The sequence below is a fragment of the Heterodontus francisci genome, chromosome 1, assembly GCF_036365525.1.
Source record: "Heterodontus francisci isolate sHetFra1 chromosome 1, sHetFra1.hap1, whole genome shotgun sequence".
In the NCBI taxonomy this organism is placed as follows: Eukaryota; Metazoa; Chordata; class Chondrichthyes; order Heterodontiformes; family Heterodontidae; genus Heterodontus; species Heterodontus francisci.
Genome location: NC_090371.1, coordinates 79,460,847 through 79,484,920, shown reverse-complemented (window position 1 = coordinate 79,484,920; position 24,074 = coordinate 79,460,847). Strand labels below are relative to the sequence as shown.

Below are 24,074 nucleotides of genomic sequence, written 5' to 3'. Positions count from 1 at the left end.
AATCTTAAATTCCAATTCGGTTAATGACTATGAATATGTGATGCGACTACGCTAGCATGCATACACGATAAACACACACTCAGATAGAGACAGAAAAAGTAGAAAGAATAAAGTTTGAGGCAATATCTGGTAGTTATTGACGGTCCTTTAAGTTCAATGTGGAGTCTTCTGTTGCCGGTAAGTCTTGCTGTTCGTTGGGTCCCAGTGCACGCTTCAATTTGTTTTGATGTAGGAGTCTTTTCTCTCTTGACATTTAAACGACTTCAGTAGGTCCGGAGGCTTATGAGAAAGCGAGAGACAGACAGCTGGGAGAGAGGCTGTCTTGTTCCAGGTTCAGTTACAATCTGCAGTCTCACCAAACTGTCCTGTGAGCACAATCAAAACGCCAAATTGGCGAGCAGTTTAGTCATATGACTAACTGTTTCAACAAACTCCTGCGTTTGTGAATTTCAAAGTTCTCAGTGGGGGGTGGGGGGGGGGGCCGCGTAGTGCCGTCTCCCACCCCAACAAGATGTGGATTACCATTGCCCAGCCCAATCTCTGTTAATTGAACCAGTGAGCAATTATTTTGTCTCTCCAAGCACTGTCTCTTAGTATGCAAATGTCCTCCAGCCAAGTGTCTGGTGATCACTTGTAAAACAAGTCATTTCTTTATTCCAACAACGGTTTAAAATTAATGTTCATATGACAAAACTAATATGCCTCATTCTTGGCAGGTGGGGGTCTTCATGACACTTAATATACAGATGAATTGCCCCCATGTCCGTGGCTGAGTCAATAATTTTGTCAAATGTCTGTGGTGCAACATGTCAGTGCCTATCCCTGGCTGTTACTGGTGGGGTACCACAAGGAACAGTGCTGGGGCCACAGCTGTTCACAATCTATATCAATGATTTGGGTGTGGGGGCCAAATGTAATGTTTCCAAATGTGATGACACATAACTAGATGGGAATGTAAGTTGTGAGGAGGATGCAAGAAGGCTTCAAGGGGCCTTGGACAGGCTAAGTGAATGGGAAACAACATGGCAGATGGAATATAATGTCAATAAGTGTGAAGTTATCTACTTTGGTAGAAAAAACAGAAAGCAGGTGTATTTCTTAAATAGTAAGAGGTTGGGAAATGTTGATGTCCAGAGGGACCTGGGTGTCCTTGTTCATGAGTCACTAAAAGCTAGTATGCAGGTACAGCATGCAATTAGGAAGGCAAATGGTATGTTGGCCTTCATCACAAGGGATTTTGAGTACAGGAATTAAAATGTCTTGCTGTAATTTTATAGAGCCTTGGTGAGACCACACCTGGAGTACTGTGTAGAGTTTTGGTCTCCTCATCTAAGGAAGGATATACTTGCCATACATGAGAGTGCAAAGGAGATTCACCAGACTAATCCCTGGGATGACGGGATTGTCTTATGAGGAGAGATAGAGGAAACTGGGCATGTATTCGCTCGAGTTTCGAAGAATGAAAGGTGATCTCATTGAAACTTACAAAATTTTTACAGGGCGCGGCAGGGTGGATGTAGACAGGATGTTTCCCCTGGCTGGTGAGTCTGGAACCAGGGGACCAGGGAAGGGGTCGTCAACAGTGCTAAGAAGCGGCAGTTGCTCAGCAATAACCTGCTCACTGACACTCAGGGTTTCACCAGAGCCGCTCAGCTCCTGTCCTCATTACAGCCTTGGTCCAAACATGGACAAAAGAGCTGAACTCCAGATGTGAGATGAGAGTGACTGCCCTTGATATCAAGGCAGCATTGGACTAAGTATGGCATCAAGGAGCCCGAGCAAAACTGAGGTCAATGGGAATCGGGGGAAAACTCTCCGCTGGTTGGAGTCATACCTAGCACAAAGGAAGATGGTTGTGGTTGTTGGAGGTCAGTCATCTCAGTCCCAGGACACCACTGCAGGAGATCCTCGGCCCAGCCATCTTCAGCTGCTTCATCAATGACTTTCCCTCCATCATAAGGTCAGAAGTGGGATGTTCGCTGATGATTGCACAATGTTCAGCACCATTTGTGACTCCTCAGATACTGAAGCAGCCCATGTCCATACACAGCAAGACTTGGACAACATCCCGGCTTGGACTGGTAAGTGGCAAGTAAAATTCGAGCCACACAAATGCCAGGCAATGACCATTTCAAACAAGAGAGAATCTAACCATCTCCCCTTGACATTCAATGGCATTACCATCGCTGAATCCTCCACTATCAACATCCTTGGGGTTACCATTGACCAGAAACTGAACTGGACCATCCACATAAATGCTGTGGCTACAAGAGTAGGTCAGAGGCTGGGAATACTCCACAAGTAACTCACCTCCTGACTCCCCAAAACCTGTCCACCATCTACAAGGCACAAGTCTGGAGTGTGATGGAATGCTCTCCACTTGCCTGGATGGGTGCAGCTCCAACAACACTCAAGAAGTTCAATACCATCTAGGACAAAGCAGCTCGCTTGATTGGCACCCCATCCATTACCTTCAACATTCACTACCACCACCACCAACGCACAGTGGCAGCAGTGCGTACCAAATACAAGATGCTCTGCAGCACCCCACCAAGGCTCCTTTGACAGCACCTTCCAAACCCGCGACCTCTACCAAGAACGACAAGGGCAGCAGATGCATGGGAACACCACCACCTGAACGTTCCCCTCCAATTCACACACCATCCTGACTTGGAACTATATCACCGTTCCTTCATTGTCGCTGGGTCAAAATCCTGGAACTCCCTTCCTAACAGCCCAAGCATTGCAGCAGTTCAAAAAGGCAGCTCACCACCACCTTCTCAAGGGCAATTAGGGATGGGCAACAAATGCTGCCATTGCCAGCAACGCCCACATCCCGTGAAAGAATTTTTAAAAACTCGCAGAATAAGGGGAAGACCATTGAAGACTGAGATGAGCAGGAATTTCTTCACTCAGAGGGTGGTGAATCTTTGGAATTCTCTACCCCAGTGGCTGTGGAAGCTCAATCATTCAGGAAGTTCAAGACAGAAATCGAGAGATATCTGGATACTAATGACATCAAGGGATACGGGGATAGCATGGGAAAGTTGAGGTAGATGATCAGTCATGATCTAATCGAATAGCAGAGCAGGCTCAACAGGCTGAAAGGATGACTACTGCTCCTATGTTCCTGCATGTGACCTGTCAACTTGTGCTTTTGATGCCAGGAATTTAGTCTCCAAAAGCATAAAGTGGATAAATGCACCTTCGATTCTATGTTGTCAAAAGTTGCCTCAAAAATTAAACCATGGCTACACTCAGTATATCCTCCATTACTCCCCTGGATTTCAGAAGAATGAAAGAAAGATGTTGCACTTATGTAACATTTCCAAACATCAGAACATACCGAAATATTACACAACCAATAGGCTTTTTTTTTGATGCAGACCCTGTTGCTTTTTGGGACAAAACTGATCTGGTTTCCCTCTCCTGGGTCAAGATTTTTCATGCAGGATGGGAAACAGAAGATGGGACTGCTTCTGAGTCGTGAACCTGCATCCGGGGAGCAGGGGGCTGTCAGTGTGTGTATGGGGGAGGTGGGCAGTGAAGCAGTCATGGGCCCCAGGTTTCCCGGGGTTGTGGGGAGGGGAGGGGTCGGGGGGAGCACGGGAGCACCCCTTAATTGGCATGGAGATGGTTTGGTGGAAAATTAGTGGCCACAGTGGCAGGAACAAGGGTGGGATTGCTCATGAGTGGGCCTGATTTAAACAGACCATTGCAGCCATTACTGTGGTTGCCATTTGAGTGCTGTAGCTTCAGTTTAGGAGATATTAGATTGAAACAGCTTGGAATGTCTCAGGAGAGCCAGAGGCCACTTGATTCTGATGCAGAACTGAAACATGCAGATTCTAACAAATAAGAGAAGCTGACATTGGCCATCAAGGATAACAATTCCTGAACGCACTCTCTTTTGTTCTTGCAGGCGAAACAGGCACATAATGCCTGGGAGAGGACCCTGACTGGTGGAGGGATTCCCTACCTTCACATGATCACAGCCATGAAGGAGGGGCCCATGTACATTGCAAGAATCGTGGACCATGAAGAAGTCGGACATGGCAAAATGGGCATCTGTGGTGGAGATGATGATTAGAGAAGACAATGCGTTCATTAAGGGGGAGAAAAACTCCACCTAGTCCGACACATATCGAACACTGAGTAGCATTGGAAAGCCTCAGCACTGCGGAGGCTTTTGCTCTCCAAGGCTAGTTCTCATGATCAAATATTTTGAAGCAGTAACAAGAAGATAGATGAGGGTGGTGCAGTTGATGTGGTCTACATGGATTTTAGCAAGGCTTTTGACAAGGTCCCACATGGCAAACTGGTTAAAAAAGTAAAATCCCATGGGATCCAGGGAAACGCAGCAAGGTGGATACAAAATTGGCTCTGTGACAGGAAACAAAGGGTAACTGTTGAGGGTGTTTTAACGACCGGAGGGCTGTTTCCAGTGACGTTCCGCAGGGCTCAGTACTGGGTCCCCTGCTTTTTTTTAAATTCATTCATGGGATGTGGGCATCGCTGGCCATCCCTAATTGCCCTTGAGAAGGTGGTGGTGAGCTGCCTTCTTGAACCGCTGCAGTCCATGGGGGGTAGGTACACCCACAGTGCTGTTAGGAAGGGGGTTCCAGGATTTTGACCCAGCGACAGTGAAGGAACGGCGATATAGTTCAAAGTCAGGATAGTGTGTGACTGAGAGGGGAACTTGCAGGTGGTGGTGTTCCCATGTATTTGCTGCCCTTGTCCTTCTAGTTGGTAGAGGTCGCGGGTTTGGAAGGTGCTGTCTAAGGAGCCTTAGTGCATTGCTGCAGTGCATCTTGTAGATGGTACACATAGCTGCCACTGTGCGTCGGTGGTGGAGGGAGTGAATGTTTGTAGATGGGGTGCCAATCAAGTGGGCTGCTTTGTCCTGGATGGTGTCGAGCTTCTTGAGTGTTGTTGGAGCAGCACCTATCCAGGCAAGTGGGCAGTACTCCATCACACTCCTGACTTGTGCCTTGTAGATGGTAGACAGGCTTTGGGGAGTCAGGAGGTAAGTTACTCGCCTCAGGATTCCAAGCCTCTGACCTGCTCTTGAAGCCATGGTATTTATATGGCTACTCCAGTTCAGTTTCTGGTCAATGGTAAGCCCTAGGATGTTGATAGTGGGGGATTCAGTGATGGTAATGCTGTTGAATGTCAAGGGAGATGGTTAGATTCTCTCTTGTTGGAGATGGTCATTGCCTGGCACTTGTGTGGCGCGAATGTTACTTGCTACTTATCAGCCCAAGCCTGGATATTGTCCAGGTCTTGCTGTATTTCTACACGGACTGCTTCAGTATCTGAGGAGTCACAAATGGTGCTGAACATTGTGCAATCATCAGCGAACATCCCCACTTCTGACCTTATGATTGAAGGAAGATCATATATTATTGTAGTATATATTAACGAATTGGACATAAATGTGGTGGGCATGATCAGGGAGTTTGCAGATGACACAAAGATTGGCCGTGTGGTAGATAGCAAGGAGGACAGCTGTCGGCTGCAGTAAGATATTGATGGTCTGGTCAGATGGGCAGAAAAGTGGCAAATGGAATTCAACACAGAGAAGTGTGAGGTGATACATTTGGGGAGGTCAAACAAGGCAAAGGAATACACGACTAATGGGAAAAAAACTGAGAAGTGTAAAGGAAGTGGGAAACCTTGGAGTAAATGATCATAGATCCCTGAAGGTAACAAGACAGGTCGATAAGGTGGTTAAGAAGGCAAATGGAATCCTTTCCTTTACTAGCCGGGGTATAGAATTTAAGAACAGGGAGGTTATGCTGGAACTGCAAAAATCATCGGTTAGGCCACAACTTGAGTACTGTGTACAGTTCTGGTCACCTCATTACAGAAAGGATGTAATTGTACTAGAGAGGATACAGAGGAGATTTGCAAGGATGCTGCCGGGACTAGAAAAATGCAGCTATGAGGAAAGACTGGATAGGCTGGGGTTGTTCTCCTTGGAAGAGAGAAGACTGAGGGGAAATATGATTGAAATGTACAAAATTTTGAGGAGCCTGCAGACAATGGAGGTAAAGGGCCTATTTACCTTAGCAGGGAAGTCAGTGACTAGGGGCCATAGATTTAAAGTGATTTAGAGATACAGCACTGAAACAGGCCGACCATTAACCACCCATTTATACTAATCCTTCACTAATCCCATATTCCTACCACATCCTCACCTGTTCCTATGTTCCCCTACCACTGACCTATACTAGGGGCAATTTATAATGGCCAATTTACCTATCAACCTGCAAGTCTTTTGGCTGTGGGAGGAAACCGGAGCACCCAGAGGAAACCCACGCAGACACAGGGAGAACTTGCAAACTCCACACAGGCAGTATCCAGAATTGAACCCAGGTCGCTGGAGCTGTGAGGCTGCGGTGCTAACCACTGCACCACTGTGCCGGTTGGTAGAAAATTAAGAGGGGATATGAGGAAAGGGTTTTTCATCCAGAGGGTGGTGAGGGTCTGGAACTCATTGCCTGAAAGGGTAGTTGAGGCAGAAACCCTCAACTCATTCAAAAGGAGTCTGGATATGCACCTCAAGTGCTGTAAGCTGCAGGGCTATGGAACAAATGCTGGAAGGTGGGATTAGAATGGGTGGAACATACTTCAGCTGGCACAGACACAATGGGCCAAGTAGCCCCTTTCTGTGCCATAGATTTCTATGATTCTATGATTCATGATCTATTCTGGCGTTTCCCATAGGTGCCAAAGTCAAGGCAAGGAGACCAATTCCCTCACCGCCACCGGGCCTACAGCAGCAACAGCAGAGCTCTGAAGAAGCACCGTCACATCTTACAAGTGCACTGTCCACCAACGCAAATACATTAACCTTGATGGGTACTCATGAATGCTTAGCTAGGGAGGCACTGGGTGAGGAGCATGGCACTAGTGTGCAGGAGGAGGTGCCAGAGGCACAGTCAGCTGTGGGCAATACCCTCAGTGGAGGGAGGACAGATACAGCCTTGCTTAGCTGGGCACAGATGCAGAGCTTCAGGAGTCACTAAAAAGGAGGCTCTACCTACTTCAGCAGCAGCAGATGTGCTCCCATATGTCAGAGTTCCCTGAGGCAGAGCATGGTCATGGGTAGAGAATGGAGGGAGCCATCCAGCTCATGTGCACCACAATGTCTCAGGGCTTTGAACATTTGAGCTCCTCCATTGAGAGTGTGGTCAACCTCATAGAAAGCCATATGCAGTAGCACTTGGAGTGCATGCAGGAACTGCACACTGCCATAAACAGGATGCATGCTGCACTATCTAGCATGGTGAGTGGCACTGATGGCACAGGCATGTCTGGAGGGGATGCCAGTTGCACCCCAGTTGGTGCTCCTTCCACCTATCTGGAGTGCCCGTCAAGGGCTGAAGATGTCACTGACAAGGATGAAGGTGCCACCCTTCACAGGACACAATCATCATCCTCAGCCTCCTTAACCTTGATGGGTCCTCATGAATGCTTAGCTATGGAGGCACTGGGTGAGGAGCATGGCACTAGTGTGCAGGAGGAGGTGCCAGAGACAACGGGAGCATCTATGCAGCGATGCCCAGTGACAGAGACTGCCCCTGCAATGATTCAGGTGCAGCAGCATCTGGAGATGCCCTTACAGGCACCTCCACCACATGGATGACCACCATGTGCATCTCAGCCACAGGCAGAGACATGTGAGTAGAATGCCTCCACCTCCTCCGAGGCCACAAGGGCAGAACCACAAAGGAGTGGCTGGGTGTGGAGGACACCGCATTGCATAGAGCACTGAGTAGGTTACTGGGGTGTCTTCTTCCTATAACTGTACACTGTTTTCCTTTATGAGCAGCAGGTAAATAATGACACTTGAAGCCAAACTTGTGAGCATCATTTTATTAATGGAGGGACAAGAGGTATGAAGTGGTGAAGGAGAGCAATGATATGTCAACATTAATGGTGAAACCTCTGGGCAAATGTACATCCTTCATTGGCAGTAACAGTTCATATGTTCCAGGCTGCTATGTTAGCACAGGCAGCTCAGAGTGAGTTCCATCCCATACAGTTTCTCCTGGGTCAGAAGGGCTCACTCAAAATGTGCCTGAATCAGATGATCCCTGATGTTGATGGCATCCCTACGTAACCCTTGGGTCCCACCCCAGGCTCAGCCACCTCCCTGTGCAGCCAGGGGCACCTCGGTGTTCTACATGTTCCCCCTCCACTTTCTCTTTCTCCTCCTCTTCCATGTCCTGTTCCTCCTCTTCCTCCGATGAGCTGTCTCCTTCAAGGGCCTCACCTTCTCTGGAGGGCCATGTTATGGAGTAAACAGCAGACCACCAAAATGAGCCAGACCCTTGTGGGTGTGCACTTCAGGGTGCCACCCCTCCAGTTGAGGCACTGGAACCGCAATTTCAGATGCCCGATGGCCTGCTTAATTGTGGTCTGTGTGAGCATATGGCTGTGGTTGTAGCGTCTCTGTACCTCTGTCAGGGGCTCTTATCGAGGCGATATCCCTTATCCCCTAGAACACAGCCAGGTAGTGTGCGGGATCGGGTGGGACGGTGGAGTGAAGAGCTGCCGCAGCCTGGATTGGTGAAGGATGAAGGAGTAATGACAGCTGCCAGGAAAGCGAGCAGATACATGGAGGAAGCTCTTGTTGTGGTCTCAGACCAGTTGGACGTTGAGGGGGTGGAATCCTTTCCTGTTGACCAATCTCATTGACGGTTACTGGGTACCTTGATGGCCACATGGGTGCAATCGATGATGCCCTGCATCTGGAGGAATCCAACCTTGGAGGTGAAACGCACTGCTCTCCGTGCCTGCGAGACTATGTCTGTCTGGAATTGAAGATACTACCCAGCTCTGGAAAATTGAGCATCAGTGATCTGCGAAATGCTACCAAGGTCTGCAGCAGATCCTTGGAAGGAGCCAGAAGCAAACAAGTTCAAGGCCACAGAGACTTTGACAGCTACTGGCAGCGCATGGCGACCAGTGCTGAAAATGTGAGATATTTGGCAACGAGGGCACAGATCTCTGTGACCATCTCCCTGGAGAGTGACAGTCTCCTGTGGCACTGGATCTTGGTCATCTCAAGGTAGCTCCTTCTTTGGTGGTAGATCTTATGTTGCGGGTATGGCCTCCATGTGCTTCCTGCCCCTCGTCCCTCTCCTCTGCCCTCTTGATGCCTGGGGCTCTGCCCTTCTTGCAGAGGGTATTGCTCCTCATTGCCACTGGACCCAAAATCTGAGAGTTGTGCCCCTGTTGCCAGGTGCAACCATCCTTGCGCTCAGGTGGCTGCCCATTTGTGATTGTCAGCCTTTCCCATGCCTCTTATTCTCCCATGATGTCAGGAGGATGATGACCCTTCTGCACTGCCCAAGCACTCACTGTCCATTCTCCCCATCACCTACGGACATGTCCCCATCTGCGCCATTTGCCATCTTATGGGGCTCAGCTAATTCAATGGGGCAACCATGATTGTTTCCCCACTGTGTGTCTGCCTCCATTCAACTGGTCTGCCCCAGACAGCGTATGCAGCCCGTGCACCCCCATGAAAATCGGAACATGCCCCTCAATCAGCTCGTTCAGAATGTTAATTGGCCTTCTTAATGGATTGGGTGAGATTGCGGGGCCACCCTCCCCCTGTCCTGGTGAAACTCGGCGGCATTGGGAAAGGAGTCAGGAAACCGGAATGCCAGCCAGCGCCGGTATTTTCATCCCCCCCAGCCTCTGTTCTGAGAACTCAGCCACTGGTGTTTCAATGTAAACCAGTCTAGCAATGCTCATTGTCAAGGCTCACACATAAATAATAGTCACTGGGGCAAGATTCTGGAGAGAAACTGGCACCTTTGGCATCCGAGCAAGGATCAATACTTTCAATTGATGAGAAGTGAAAACTGAGAGAGGAAATTGGTAAGGGGCAGAGGTGAGGGTAAAAAAATGAGACAATGGGGGAAAATTCATCAAGACCCGTTTTCAGGCATGGGGGTCGCGTTGTGCAATCAACCTCTGCCAGTCTTGTTAAGGAAGGTAGCACGCAAACTTTGTGCAGCCTGCTCATCTAAATGATATCAGCATGCAACCAAGCACGACCTTGTGCTGCTGATTGGCTACATGCTTGACAGAGCGGCCAGCAACATGCGTGGCTAGCATGTGTTTCAGTAAGCCTGCATGTTTTAGAGGCAGCCTGCTCCTCTTAAAGGGCAGCTTCACTTGTTGAACAGAAGCTGCTGCAGACTATCTGTGAAAGCCTTGGATAGAAGCAGAAGGGCAGAAAATAAAGCAACAGGAAAGGGAGAGGGCTCCCACGTTTTCTGATGTGGCGCTGGAGGCATTGACACAGGAAGTGGAAAGGAAAGCACCATATTTCTGAAGGGAGCCAGGAGGCTCTCAAGGAACACCCTGAGAAAGGAATGGGAGCAGGTGGCCAGGGAGGGCAGTTCCCAGAGTATGGCCCTAAGGGCCTAGCACCAGTGCCGGAAGAAGTTCAGTGAGCCCACGCAGGTGGTTAAGGTCAATGAATGCATCTTCATAGGACATTTCCCACCTATCACACTACCAAACTCTCATGCTCACCAGTTTCTACCAATCAGGACTCATGCCTAACATTCAGCTTCTCCACCTCAACCTCACACACCTACCAATGATGCCAGCAGCACATCCACCTCCCTCTGCTTCCACATATCTCCAGCTATTCAGCTATGGCAGGCACATAATTCAAACACATTGCAACACATGCACTGACATTCTTCTCTCCCTCTCTTGCAGGATAAGGTGGCTCATAACAGGAAGCAGCAAAGCAGAAACAGTAGGAGTAGCATGCTTGCATCACTTGCTCTCTGGAGGAGACAGTGCTCCACATCATGAGGCTGGTTGTTACAGAGACCGTTGCATCATGCATCTCTGAAAACATTCAAAATGACGGTATGTTCCTTCTTGCCTTATACCCCTTCTCAAATGCACATCACTCTCATCCTACAATCTGGTATCGTGTACAAACTGCAGATGGTGTGATCATGGACTTCTTGCTTTCCATCCCACCTCAACCCTTTCCTCACCCTAACCCTGCTCTTCTGCATTTCTTCTTTCAAATACCAAAGAAATGCCACCTGGCCAGCCACTGCAGCCTCGTGAGGAAGGGCGACAGCTGCACCTGAACTCTGATGAAGAAGCATCATCACTTGATCTGACACACCCACCAGCTCAGATATGGGCACTGCGCATACATTAGAGGGTGGTATAGAGTCAGGATCTGCATGTGGGGCACAAATGTGCTGTAGCAGGGCCAGGGAGTAAGAGTAATTCATGTGCCAGCTCCCCAAGGGTTCTGCTCGAGAGGACTGAGATGAGGACTTTGATGGACAGCCTACAAAGAATGCTGATTGTGACACACACCGAGACTGTCAATATGAAGCAGCATGGTCTGACTCCAACTTGGCACAGGGCTTGGAGCTAATCCTTTCCAGCATGGAAGTGGTGTCCAGCACTTGCAGACTGTCCGTAATGCAGCATCTGGTGGCCAATATCTCAGCTTCAATTGCAGCACAGGCAGAAACCACTCAATTGCAATGTTGCAGTGGAAGCTCAGACAGAGGTCATGAGATTCATCCTTGCTGCCATGCAGGCTTAGACTGCTCCCATCATGGCTGTGGATATATGTGTTCAAAGGGGCTTGCAGGGTGTCACAGCAGTCCAGCAAAATGTCCTCCAACAGATTATTAGGATTGCTGAGGTTCCACCCCAAGAGAGTGGCAATGGTTCTGTGCTGCACAAACCTGCTATCCTCTCTCAGGATGACAGTATTCATGCTCCGACCAAGGCCACACTGCCAGTGCCCTTCCTGTTGCCTGTTAGTCAGTCAGTCCAGACTGCCGCTGCCCATGCTTATGTGGTGCAGACCAAAGGTGGGCCCACAAAGCCCAGAACTGCTCAAGGTTGTCCTCCAAGGCCATCTGCAGTCTCGTCCACTGACATTCAGTAGCCTTTCACCAGCCATACTGCAGCCACTGGGGTAGCGCTGTGTATGAGCTCTGGGATAGGCAAAGGCACCTGCAAGACAGGCACTAAGGGAATGCACAAAGGTGAACAGTTCAATTGTGAATGTATTATTGGAAGTGTTGCTGGACAAAGTTGTTATGAAATGGTTTTTTGGTGGTGGCTTTTATTTCAAAATTTTGGCCGAGAGGATGCAGTGATGGTACAGTGATAGCAGGTGGACTGAGCGTGGGGAACTATGGAGCAACTGTGATGCTGGAATGACATCTCATCCACCAGCTAAAGTAAGTCAAAAGCACCTCGCCTGGAAGTTGGATAGTTAATCCTTTAAATAGCTCAAGTGGGGGAGTGGGGGGGGGGGGGGTCCCTCATGCAGCTGTACGCATGTTCAGCTGGAAATGTTTAAGAAAGGGCATTAACTGCACCTGTGTGGTCCAAAATGACAAATCGTGTGTCGTCAGGGTTAGGGACTGTTTGAATTCATGATGCGCCCACTCTGCATGCTTCTGGTGCACGCATAGCTGCCCGTGACCTTCCCAGCGTGAGGCACACCAAAAGTGGCCGGAACCATTGCGGCCAAACTTTTAGAGTTCAGGGCTTCCGTAGTGCTGGCACCAGCAGTGTTACAGAGCCAAATGTCACGGCCATAATATTTAATAAAAACAGAAAGTGGTGGAAACACTCAGCAGGTCTGGCAGCAACTGTGAAGAGAGAAACAGAATTAACGTTTCAGGTCTGCGACCTTTCATCAGTATATAGTATTTAATAGCTGGCTACAAAGCATAGTGATTTTTGGAAGTTGCACATCAATTTTTTTTACTTGAAGGATCAGTACCTGTTCCAGCCAGTTCCCAATCAGACATTTATTTTTGATGCGCTCTTCATTGTTTTCTGGTGCTGCATCATCCATCGCCTGCTCTGCAACCTGCACATCACCATCCTCCTTGCATTCACGGGCACAGATCTCATTCTCCTGTTGTCCTCCTGCAACTTGCAATTCACTTAACTTTACACATCCGTACTGGTCCCTCTCTGGTCGCCTTGCTGCATCAGAGCCGAGGCCAGTGTCCCCAGACCCTCTCCATGCCTGCTCTCCCTCCCTGTGGTTACCGGCTTCTCCATCTTTATCAAGAGGTAACCTGGCTACAACAGACTCGTCGCACACCACTTGCTCCATCTGCAGAGAGCTGGAGCTCGCCGGCCGCCGCCGCTTTGTGCAAGTATCCCTCTCTCGGAACAACAAACCGTTGCTTGGAAACCTGGGCACTGAAGAGCAACACCACGTTAACCATAGCAACTGTAAACACACATGGAACCTGGAGCCCGGAGGACGCAGCGCCCAGCTCAGGTTGGCGGAACTCGCATATCATCGCAACAAGATTACAGTAAGCACTGCTGGAAATGCTGTAGATAAAATACATTCATGTACTCCACATCTGTGCTGTATACACTCTGAGATTGGGTTCTACGGAGAATTTACAGCAACCCTTCATTGGACCCAATAGGTCCATGCCCTTAAATAAAAACAGAAAATGCTGGAAATACTCAACAGGTCTGGCAGCATCTGTGCAGAGAGAAACAGAGTTAACTTTTCAGGTTGATGAAGCTTCATCAGAACTGGGAAAAGTTAGAAATGTAATAATTTAAGTAGAGTCATTAAGAATCATTTTCTATTTATGGCACAGACGGAGGTTATTCGGCCCATCACGTCTATGCCAGCTCTCTACAGAGCTATGCAGTCAGTCCCACTCATTGGCTCAATCCCTGTAGCCCTGCAAGTCTATTTCTCTCAGGTGGCCATCCAACTTCCTCTTGAAGTCATTGATCATCTCCACTTCCACCACCCTTGTGGGCAGCGAGTTCCAGGTCACTACCACCTGCTGTGTAAAAAAGTGCTTCCTCATATTTTACCCAAAACTTCCAACCTGTGTCCCCTAGTCCTTGTAATATTTGTGAATGGGAACAGCTTTTCCTTGTCTAACTTATCTAAGCCTGTCATAATCTTATACACTCCTATTGACTCTCCCTTCAATCTCCTTTGCTTCAGGGAGAACAAACCCAGCTTTTCCAACCTAACCTTGTAACTAAAATCCTCCATCCCTGGAACCATTCTGGTAAATTTCCTCTGCAACTTCTCAACAGCCCTCACATCCTAAAGTGTGGTGACTGGAACTGGATGCAATACTCCAGTTGTGGCCGAACCAGAGCTTTATAAAGGTTCAGCATAACTTCCCTGATTTTGTACTCAATGCCTCTGTTTATGAATCCCAATATCCCATATGCTTTACTAATCACTCTCTCAATATGTCCTGCCACCTTCAAAGATCGATGCACAAGCACCCCCAGGTCCCTCTGTTCCTGCACACTCTTTAGAACTGCCATTAAGTATATTTGCCTCTTCCTATTCCTTCTGCCAAAATACATCACCTCACATTTGTCAGTATTAAATTCCATCTGCCACTATCTGCCCATTCTGTTAACCTATCTATGTCCTGTTGCAGACAGTTCATATCATCCTCACTGTTTGCCACACGTCCAGGTTTGGTGTTGTTGGCAAATTTTGAGATTCTACTCTGTATTCCAAGAATCAAGTCATTTATATATAGCAAAAAAGCAGTGGTCCCAGCACTGATCCTTGTCTATCATCCTCCAGTCTGAAAAGCAACCATTTACTATGGCATATTGTCCACAAGCCAATTTGTTATCCAATTGGACACTGACCCTCCTATTCCATGAGGTTCAGTTTTCTTAACCAGCCTTTTATGTGGTAACTTATGAAATGCTTTTATAAAATCCATATAAACATCCACCACATTCCCTTCAACAACCTTCTCTGTTACTTCATCAAAAAATTCAATTAGATTTGTCAAGCATGATCTGCCTTTTACAAATCCATGCTGACTATCCTTAATTAACTCAAACCTCTCCAAGTGTCCATTGATATTTTGCCTGATTATAGTTTCTAAAACCTCACCCACCACTGATGTTAAACTAATAGGCCTGTAGTTGCTTCTTCTTTGGCCTCCATATCTCGAGAGACAATGGGTAAGCGCCTGGAGGTGGTCAGTGGTGTGTGGAGTAGCACCTGGAGTGGCTATAAAGGCCAATTCTAGAGTGACAGGCTCTTCCACAAGTGCTGCAGAAAAATTTGATTGTCGGGGCTGTTACACAGTTGGCTCTTCCCTTGCGCCTCTGTCTTTTTTCCTGCCAACTGCTAAGTCTCTTCGACTCGCCACACTTTAGCCCCGCCTTTATGGCTGTCCGCCAGCTCTGGCGAATGCTGGCAACTGACTCCCACGACTTGTGATCAATGTCGCAGGATTTCATGTCGCGTTTGCAGATGTCTTTAAAGCGGAGACATGGACGGCCAATGGGTCTGATACCAGTGGCGAGCTCGCTGTACAATGTGTCTTTGGGGATCCTGCCATCTTCCATGCGGCTCACATGGCCAAGCCATCTCAAGCGCCGCTGAGATGCTAGGACTGTCCTTAAACCCTTTCTTGAATAAGGGTGTCACATTTGCCACTCTTCAATCCTCTGTCACATCCTCTGTATCGAAGGAAGTTTGGAAGATTATGGTAAGCCCTTCCGCTATCTCCATCCCCACTTCCTTTAGCAACATGGGATGCAAGTCACCTGGACCAGGTGACTTATCTACCCTAAGCATAGCCAGCCTTTTTACTACCTCCTCCTTGCAATTTTTATCCTATCCTTTGCCTCTACTCTCTGCTTTACCGATATTTTGTCAGCCTCCATTTCCTAGTGAACACTGATACAAGGTACTCATTAAGTATATAAGCCTTGCCCAGTGCCTCAAAGCATTTATTATCCTCTTTGTCTCTAATAGGCCCCTCTCCTCCTCTTACTACTCACTTACTATTCACATGCAGGTAGAAGATCTTTGGGCACCCTTTTATGTTGATTGCCATTCTATTTTCATATTCTCTCTTTGCCAGTCATATTTTCCTCTTCATCTCCCCCCTCAACCTATTATGTATGGCCTGGTTCTCACCTGAAGAGGTCACCTGAAATGCATCATATACTCTCCTTTTTTGTTTCATCATCAACTCTATCTCCCTCGTCAACCAAGGAGCCCTGTTCTTGGTTCCCTTATCCTTCACCTTCATTGGAATGTTCCTAGTCTGTACTTGAAGCATCTCTTCCTTAAAGATAACCCATTGTTGTGATACAGCCATTCCTGACAGCTTTTGGTTCCATTCTGCCCTGGCTAGATCCCTTCTCACTGCGTTGAAATTAGCCCTCTTCCAATCCAGATGTTCTACCTTATTTTTTCCCTTGCTTTTCTGCATTACTAGTTGAAACCTTATGATACAATAGTCAGTTTTTCCCAAGTGCTCCTCCTTAGAAACTCGGTCCACTTGGCCCACCTCATTTCCCAGCACCAGATCCAGCAATGTCTCTTTTCTAGTTGGGCTGAGAACATACTGATCAAGGAAGTTCTCCTGAACACATTTCAGAAATTCCTCCCCCTCCGTACCCTTTACTCTAAAATTATCCCAATTGATATTTGGTAAAAATCCCCAACTATCCCTCTATAGTTCTTGCACATCTCTGTGATTTCCCTGCAGATTTGATCCTTTATCTCTCTCTCACTATTTGGAGGCCTATAGAATACCCCTAGTAATGTGATCAACCCTTTTTGCTCCTTAACTCTAACCAAATGGATTCTGTCCTTGTCCCTTCAAGGACATCCTCCCTTTCCAGCACTGCAATGGCCTCCCTGATCAGGACTGCCCCCCACCTCCTTTTTTCCTTTTCTATCTTTTGTGAACACTTTATATCCTTGTATATTAAGTGCCCAGTCCTCGCCATTTTAAGCCATGTTTCCGTTATTGCCATTACATCATATTTGTGCTTGTAGCCCACCAACCTTATTCACCACACTTGTGTGCTTACACACATGCATTGTAATCCTGTCTTTGCATTCCTCGTAGTCCTTCTCAATCCACTTCCATCTAATATGGAACTACACCCTTCTCTAGCACTGTCTAACACTCTCACTCTGACCCCAATACTTTGTTATTTCCTACTCTAGTGCTATCTGTCACATCCAACTCTCTGTGTACCATGGTGTTCCTCTCTTGTATTATCTCCTGGTTCCCATACCCTGTCAAGTTAGTTTAAACAATCCCCACTAGCACTAGCAAATCGCTCCGCAAGGAAATCTGTCCCAGCTCTGTTCAGGTACAACCCGTCTGGCTTGAACAGGTCCCATCTTCTCCAGAACTGGTCCCAGTGCCCCAGGAATCTAAAGCCCTCCCTCCTGTACCATCTTTCCAGTCACACATTCATCTGCACTATCTTCCTATTTCTATCCTCACTTGTGTGTGGTACTGGGAGTGATCTGGAGATTACTACTTTTGAGATCCTGCTTGCTAATTTCTTACCTATCTCACTAAACTCTTTATGCAGGAGCACATCCCTCTTCCTACCTATATCATTTATACCAATATGGACCACGACTGTTGGCTGTTCACCCTTCCCCCTCAGGGTGCTCTGCAGTCATTTGGTGACATCCTTAACCCTGGCACCAGGGAGAAAACACACCAACCTGGATTCATATCTGTGGCTACAGAAATGCCTGTTTGCTCCCCTGACTATTGAATCTCTACTCACTATCATTCTTCCAGTCTTCCTTGTACCCCCCTCTACAGCTGAGCCACCAAATGAACCATTACTTTCCATAGCATTCAGAACTGAATACCTGTTGGAGAGTGAGATGCACTCAGGGGTCTCCTGTACTACCTGCCTGTTTTTTTCTTGACTGTCTGGTGGTCACCCATTCCCTTTCTGCCTACATACTCTTTAGCTGTGGGGTGATCACATCTATAAACGTGTTATCCATGAAACTCTCAACCTTATGGATGCTCTGCAGTGATGCCAGCTGCTGCTCAAGCTCCAAAATCTGGAGCTCAAGCTGCTGCAACTGACGACACTTGCCGCATGTATGGTTATCCAAGACCTAAGAAGCATCCTAGAGTTCCCCCATAGCACGCAATGAGCACTACAGAGGTTGGAGCAGCTCTGCCATTCCTCAATCTATTAGGTAATAAACCTTGGTACTACAACTAAACCCTGCTTCTAATAAATCCTGCTGCTGCTAATACGAATAATTCTTCCAATAGCAATAAACCTAACCAATAGTAATAATAACCTTACTACTGCTAATGATAAACTTAACCAATACTGATCTGCCGTATCACTATTAGTACACCCTACCAATACTACAAGGTTACCAATAATATTAATAACCTCAGCAACAGTAATAGTAATAACTAGGAAATACTCCCAGCCAATCTAATAAGCTTTATTACTATTAGTAAACCTTACTACTGCTAATAAAACCTTACAATTACTAAAATTACATGAGTTTTGAAAAATAAATGTGAAAAATACTCACCAAACAATCAACTATCTGTTTTCCTGTGATGTCACACTGATTTTATTTTCTCTCAGAACACGATCGGTTTACTCTGGAGCTGCAGACTGGACTGGTTCGCTCTTTTAAACTTCTCTCTGGTCTGCTCTCTCTCTCTCTTCCTGCCGCCACTCTTTTAAACTTCTCTCTGGTCCTGCTCTCTCTCTCTCTCTTTTCCCCTTCCCGCCACTGCTCTTTTAAACTGCTCGCTGGTCCTGCTCTCTCTCTCTCGCCTTCCTGCCTCCACTCTTTTAAACTGCTCTGTGATCCCGCTCTCTATCTCTTTCTCTTTCCCACCACTGCTCTTTTAAACTGCTTGCTGTTCTCGAGCTCTCTAGTAGTCAAATGCGGGAGGGTAGCAAAAGAACAAAAGGGAAGGATGGAAATACTCAGCAGGTCTGGCAGCATTTGTGGAGAGAAAAATGTTTCTGGTCTGTGACCTTTCAGAAGAGGAGACAGTTAGCGCTGGTGTTATGACCTCAATAGAGACCATTAACTTTAAAACAAGAGACATCCCCAGACCTATTAAGGAATTACACAAGATTTCAGGTTTAAAACTTTTACTATGAAAACTAAACTAAAAATCAACATTAATTAAACAGTAATACACTAAATTATAAAGGTGTTTCCCGTTAACACATTAATACACTTGAAAATTCCACACCACATTTATATGTTATACAGTGTTCTCAGCGAAAAGGTATCCTTACAGTTAAAAGTCCCAAACTGCTCCCAGCTGCAATGGGTTGGATCTCCCAATGTCCTTCTTAAAGCTAATGTCCTCTTTGCTCATTTCATCCGAGCTCATTCGACTGGACTTCCATTGATAAGGCAATCTCTGGCGACCCCATTGGTCTTTTCTTTACTCTGCAAACCTTGAGTTTTGAACCAGGTTCAAATCTTCACACCCTTTTGCTGTATCAGTGATCTGAGAGCAGCTGTTTCCCAGAACACAAGCCACTGACTTCTCTCTCTGCCTCTTTAGGCAGCACAGCTCTGCCGGTCTTCATTTTCTTTTCAGCCCCCAGACCTCAGAAAGCCTCTGGAATTTATCCAGATTAAAAGTCAATAGTCATTTGCCTTTTATAATTCTCGGACACCATGTCTGGGATATTATCGTGTCGCCTCCTCTGGGGAAGGTCCACCAGATCAAGTGCCAATTAGGAACTTCTGTGGACAGCAATGGGCCTTGCCTGGGATCAAGGACCCCAACGATGGAAGTCCTGTCTGCTGAGAGCCATTGGCCAATCAGAGGCCAGCAGCTCTTTAACTGAGCAGCACCACCATGGAGGCAGTGGCTGCTGCTGGTACTGGACTCACCCAAGCCCTGGAACCAGGCCACAGGTAAGTCTAAGTGGGAGGGGTTTTGCGGGGTGGTGAGCACGGGAGAGGGGGGATAGTGTAGTTCTCAGTGGGCCCCCCTCCCTTCCCAAAGGCAGATCCCTCATTCAGGCATTGTGCTTTTTAACAAGGGACCACCTCACAGCCGGCAAGCAACGTGCACAGGCTTGCTTGGCATGCTCCCTGTGCGGCGACAGGCCTGCCCGTGCTGGACTAATTTCACCAGCGGTGGGATGAGGCCCTTAATTGGCTACTTAAAGACCTCAATTTGAAATTGGGCAGGAGGACTTAATTTGGGTGGAGGTGGGAGGGTTGCGGGCCCCCCCCCACTCTACCCGACCACCATCCCGGCTGATTATACGCTCTCCTCCTCTTCAAATCCAATGTGGGGGAGAGCATAAAATTCTCCCCCATAAGTTTGACCACAGCAAAACCACCTGGGCCTTCCTTTGTTTCCAGGTGTTAGAAATTGCAACTAAAATCAGCATTTTAGAGTCCCTGGCTCCCTGTTTACAATCTGAGAGTCTGGGAGAGCAAAACCCATTGTCCTTTAAGTGTTGCAACTTTGCACTCTGCTTTCAAAAGGGTCTTTGATCTGGGTTCCTTGTTCTCATGATAACCAAGACCCCTGGCTTGTCTCTGGGCAGATTTTGTGTGAGGTCACATGTTTTTAAAACATAACCAAATATAAAGTCCAGCGTTCATAACACCATTCTGCTATCTAAGTCCTGTTGCAGGCAGTTCATATCATCCTCACTGTTTGCCACACCTCCAAGTTTGGTACCATTGACAAATTTTGAAATTCTACTCTGTATTCCATGATCCAAGTCATTTATATATATCAAAAATAGCAATGGTCCCAGCACTGACCCTTGTGAACACCACTGTCTATCATCCTCCAATCTGCAAAGCAACCATTTACTACGACTCGCTGTTTTCTGTCCGTAAGCCAATTTTTTTATCCTATTGGAGGCTGACCCTCCTGTTCCATGAGCCTTAATTTTGTTAACCAGCCTTTTATGTGGCACCTTATCAAACACTTTATTAAAATCCATATAAGCAACATCCACTGTATTCCCTTCATCAACCTTCTCTGTTACTTAATCAAAAAAATTCAATGCGATTAGTTAAGCATGATCTGTCTTTTACAAATCTGTGCTGGCTATCCTTAATTAACTCAAACCTCTCCAAGTGCCTGCTGATTTCTTTCCATGATTATTGTTTCTAAACCTTACCCACCATTGATATTAAACTAACTGGCCTGCAGTTGCAAGGACTGTCCATACACCGTTTCTTGAATAAGGGTGTCACATTTGCCACTCTTCAGTCCTCTGGCACATCCTCTGTATCCAGGGAAGATTGAAAGATTATGACAAGACCTTCACTATCTCCATCCCCACTTCCTTTAATCCCATCTGGACGAGGTGACTTATCTACCCTAAGCATAGCCAGCCTTTTTAGTCCCTCCCCACCCTGTCAATTTTTACCCTATCCATTGCCTCTACTCTCTCCGCTTTTGCTGATATTTTGTCAGATTCCACATCCTTAGTGAACACTGATACAATGTGCTCATTAAGTATATCAGCCTTGCCCTGGGCCTCTAATAGGCCCTACTCCACCACTTACTACCTGCCTACTATTTACATGCCAGTAGAAGATTCTTAGGTTCACTTTTATGTTTACTGCTATTCTATTCTCATATTCACTCTTTGCCAATCTTATTTTCCTCTTCACTACCCCTCTCAGCTTATACTATATGCCCTGGTTCTTAGCTCAAGAATTCACCTGACATGCATCATACACCCTCTTTTTTGTTTCATCATAATCTCTATCTCTCTTGTCATCCAAGGAGCCCTGTTATTGATTCCCTTATCTTTCACCCTTGTTGAAATGTATCTAGCCTGTATATGAAGCATCTCTTCCTTAAAGATAACCCATTGTTCTGATGCAGCTCTTCCTGTCAATTGGTGGTTCCATTCTGCCCTGGCTAGATCCCTTCTCATCACTTTGAAATTAGCCCTCTTCCAGTCCAGATGTTCTACCTTATTTCGTTCCTTGCTTTTCTGAAATACTAATCTAAACTTTATGATACGATGATCACTCTTACCCAAGCACTCCCCAACAGACACTTGGTCCACTTGGCCTACCTCATTTCCCAGCACCAGACCCAGCAAAGCCTACTTTCTTGTTGGGCTGAGAACATACTGATCAAGGAAGTTCTCCTGAACCCATTTCAGAAATTCCTCCCCCTCCTTTCTCTTTACTGTAAAATTATCCCAATTGATATTTGGTAATTGAAGTTCCTCAATATCACCACTCTGTGATTTCCCTGCAGATTAGCTCCTCTCACTATTTGGAGGCCTGTAGAATACCCCTTGTAATGTGATCATATCCTTTTTGCTTCTCAGCTCTAACCCCTTCAAGGACATCCTTCCTTTCCAACACTGCAATGTCCTCCTTGATCAATATTGCTACCCCACCTCCCATTTATCCTTCTCTATCTTTTCTGAATAATTTATATCCTTGTATATTAAGCACCCAGTCCTCACAATTTTTAAGCCACTTTGCCACGACATCATACTTCCATACTGCTATTTGTGCTTGTAGCTCACCAAACTTATTCACCACACTTTGTGCGTTTGCACACATGCATCGTAATCCTATCTTTGCATTCCTCGTAGTCCTTCTCAGTCTGCTCCCATCTAATACAGAACTACTCTCTTCTCTAGTACTGTCTAAAACTCTCAGATTATACACCTTATTGCTCTTTTCTACTTCTATATATTGGTGCCCATCCCAATTTAGTTTAAACCTTCCACAACCACACTAGTGAATCTCCCCGCAAGACCTTGAAACCTATTACATTTCAAACTTTAAAACAAAATGCTGCCAATACTTAGCAGATCTGGCAGCATCAGTGGAGAGGGTATTTCCACAATTTTCTGCTTTTATTTCAGATTTCCAGCATTTGCAGTATTTTGTTTTTACATTTCTAATTTTTCTCAGTTCTGATGAAGGGCCATGACTTGAAATGTTAACTTTGTTTCACTCTCCACAGATGCTGCCAGACCTACGGAGTGTTTCCAGCATTTTCTGTTTTTATTTCGGATTTCTAGCATCTGCAGTAATTTGCTTTTGTATATGTCCATGCCCTTGTTTGTGCTCCACATCAGTCTCCTCCTACTTTACTTAGTCTAACCCAATCTGCATATACTTCTCCCTCATATACTTATCTAGCTTCCCCTTAAATGCAGCTTTGCTATTTGCCTCAACTACTCGATGTGGTGGTGAGCTCCACATTCTCATCTCTTTCTGACTGAAGAGATTTCTCCTGAATTCTCTATTGGATTTATTGGTGGCAATGTTATTTGTACAGCCCTTTTTTTGGAATCCTTCTTTTTGACGTGACTAGATGTGCAGATGAGGGTAAAGCAGTTGATGTAGTCTACATGGACTTCAGTAAGGCTTTTGATAAGGTCAAACGTTGCGCAAACGACTACTGGCAACACCTATGCAGTCATATTCAGCTGGCCTCAGACACCGGAAACATCAGAGGAATGTATGATGGCATGAAGAGAGCTCTTGGGCCAACCATCAAGAAGATCACCCCCCTCAAATCTAAATCGGGGGACATAATCACTGACCAACGCAAACAGATGGACCGCTGGGTTGAGCACTACCTAGAACTGTACTCCAGGGAGAATGCTGTCACTGAGACTGCCCTCAATGCAGCCCAGCCTCTACCAGTCATGGATGAGCTGGACATACAGCCAACCAAATCGGAACTCAGTGATGCCATTGATTCCCTAGCCAGCGGAAAAGCCCCTGGGAAGGACAGCATTACCCCTGAAATAATCAAGAGTGCCAAGCCTGCTATACTCTCAGCACTACATGAACTGCTATGCCTGTGCTGGGACGAGGGAGCAGTACCCCAGGACATGCGCGATGCCAACATCATCACCCTCTATAAAAACAAAGGTGACCGCGGTGACTGCAACAACTACCGTGGAATCTCCCTGCTCAGCATAGTGGGGAAAGTCTTTGCTCGAGTCGCTCTGAACAGGCTCCAGAAGCTGGCCGAGCGCGTCTACCCTGAGGCACAGTGTGGCTTTCGTGCAGAAAGATCGACTATTGACATGCTGTTCTCCCTTCGTCAGATACAGGAGAAATGCCGTGAACAACAGATGCCCCTCTACATTGCTTTCATTGATCTCACCAAAGCCTTTGACCTCGTCAGCAGACGTGGTCTCTTCAGACTACTAGAAAAGATCGGATGTCCACCAAAGCTACTAAGTATCATCACCTCATTCCATGA

The 24,074-nt window shown here is 46.7% G+C and overlaps 1 protein-coding gene across 1 annotated transcript in view; it reads right to left on the bottom strand.

Moving 5' to 3' along the window:
- The window catches only part of spag8 (sperm associated antigen 8), a 67,990-nt gene extending 48,764 nt beyond the window's left edge, over nucleotides 1-19,226 (bottom strand). Inside the window, exons 1-4 of the mRNA XM_068015016.1 lie at nucleotides 19,146-19,226; nucleotides 17,799-17,962; nucleotides 15,992-16,413; nucleotides 12,815-13,245 (exon numbers count right to left, since the gene is read on the bottom strand). Coding sequence (XP_067871117.1) covers nucleotides 12,815-13,245; nucleotides 15,992-16,413; nucleotides 17,799-17,962; nucleotides 19,146-19,226 — 1,098 coding nt within the window. The remainder of the gene's footprint in view (nucleotides 1-12,814; nucleotides 13,246-15,991; nucleotides 16,414-17,798; nucleotides 17,963-19,145) is intronic.
- Between the last annotated feature and the right edge of the window lie 4,848 nt (nucleotides 19,227-24,074).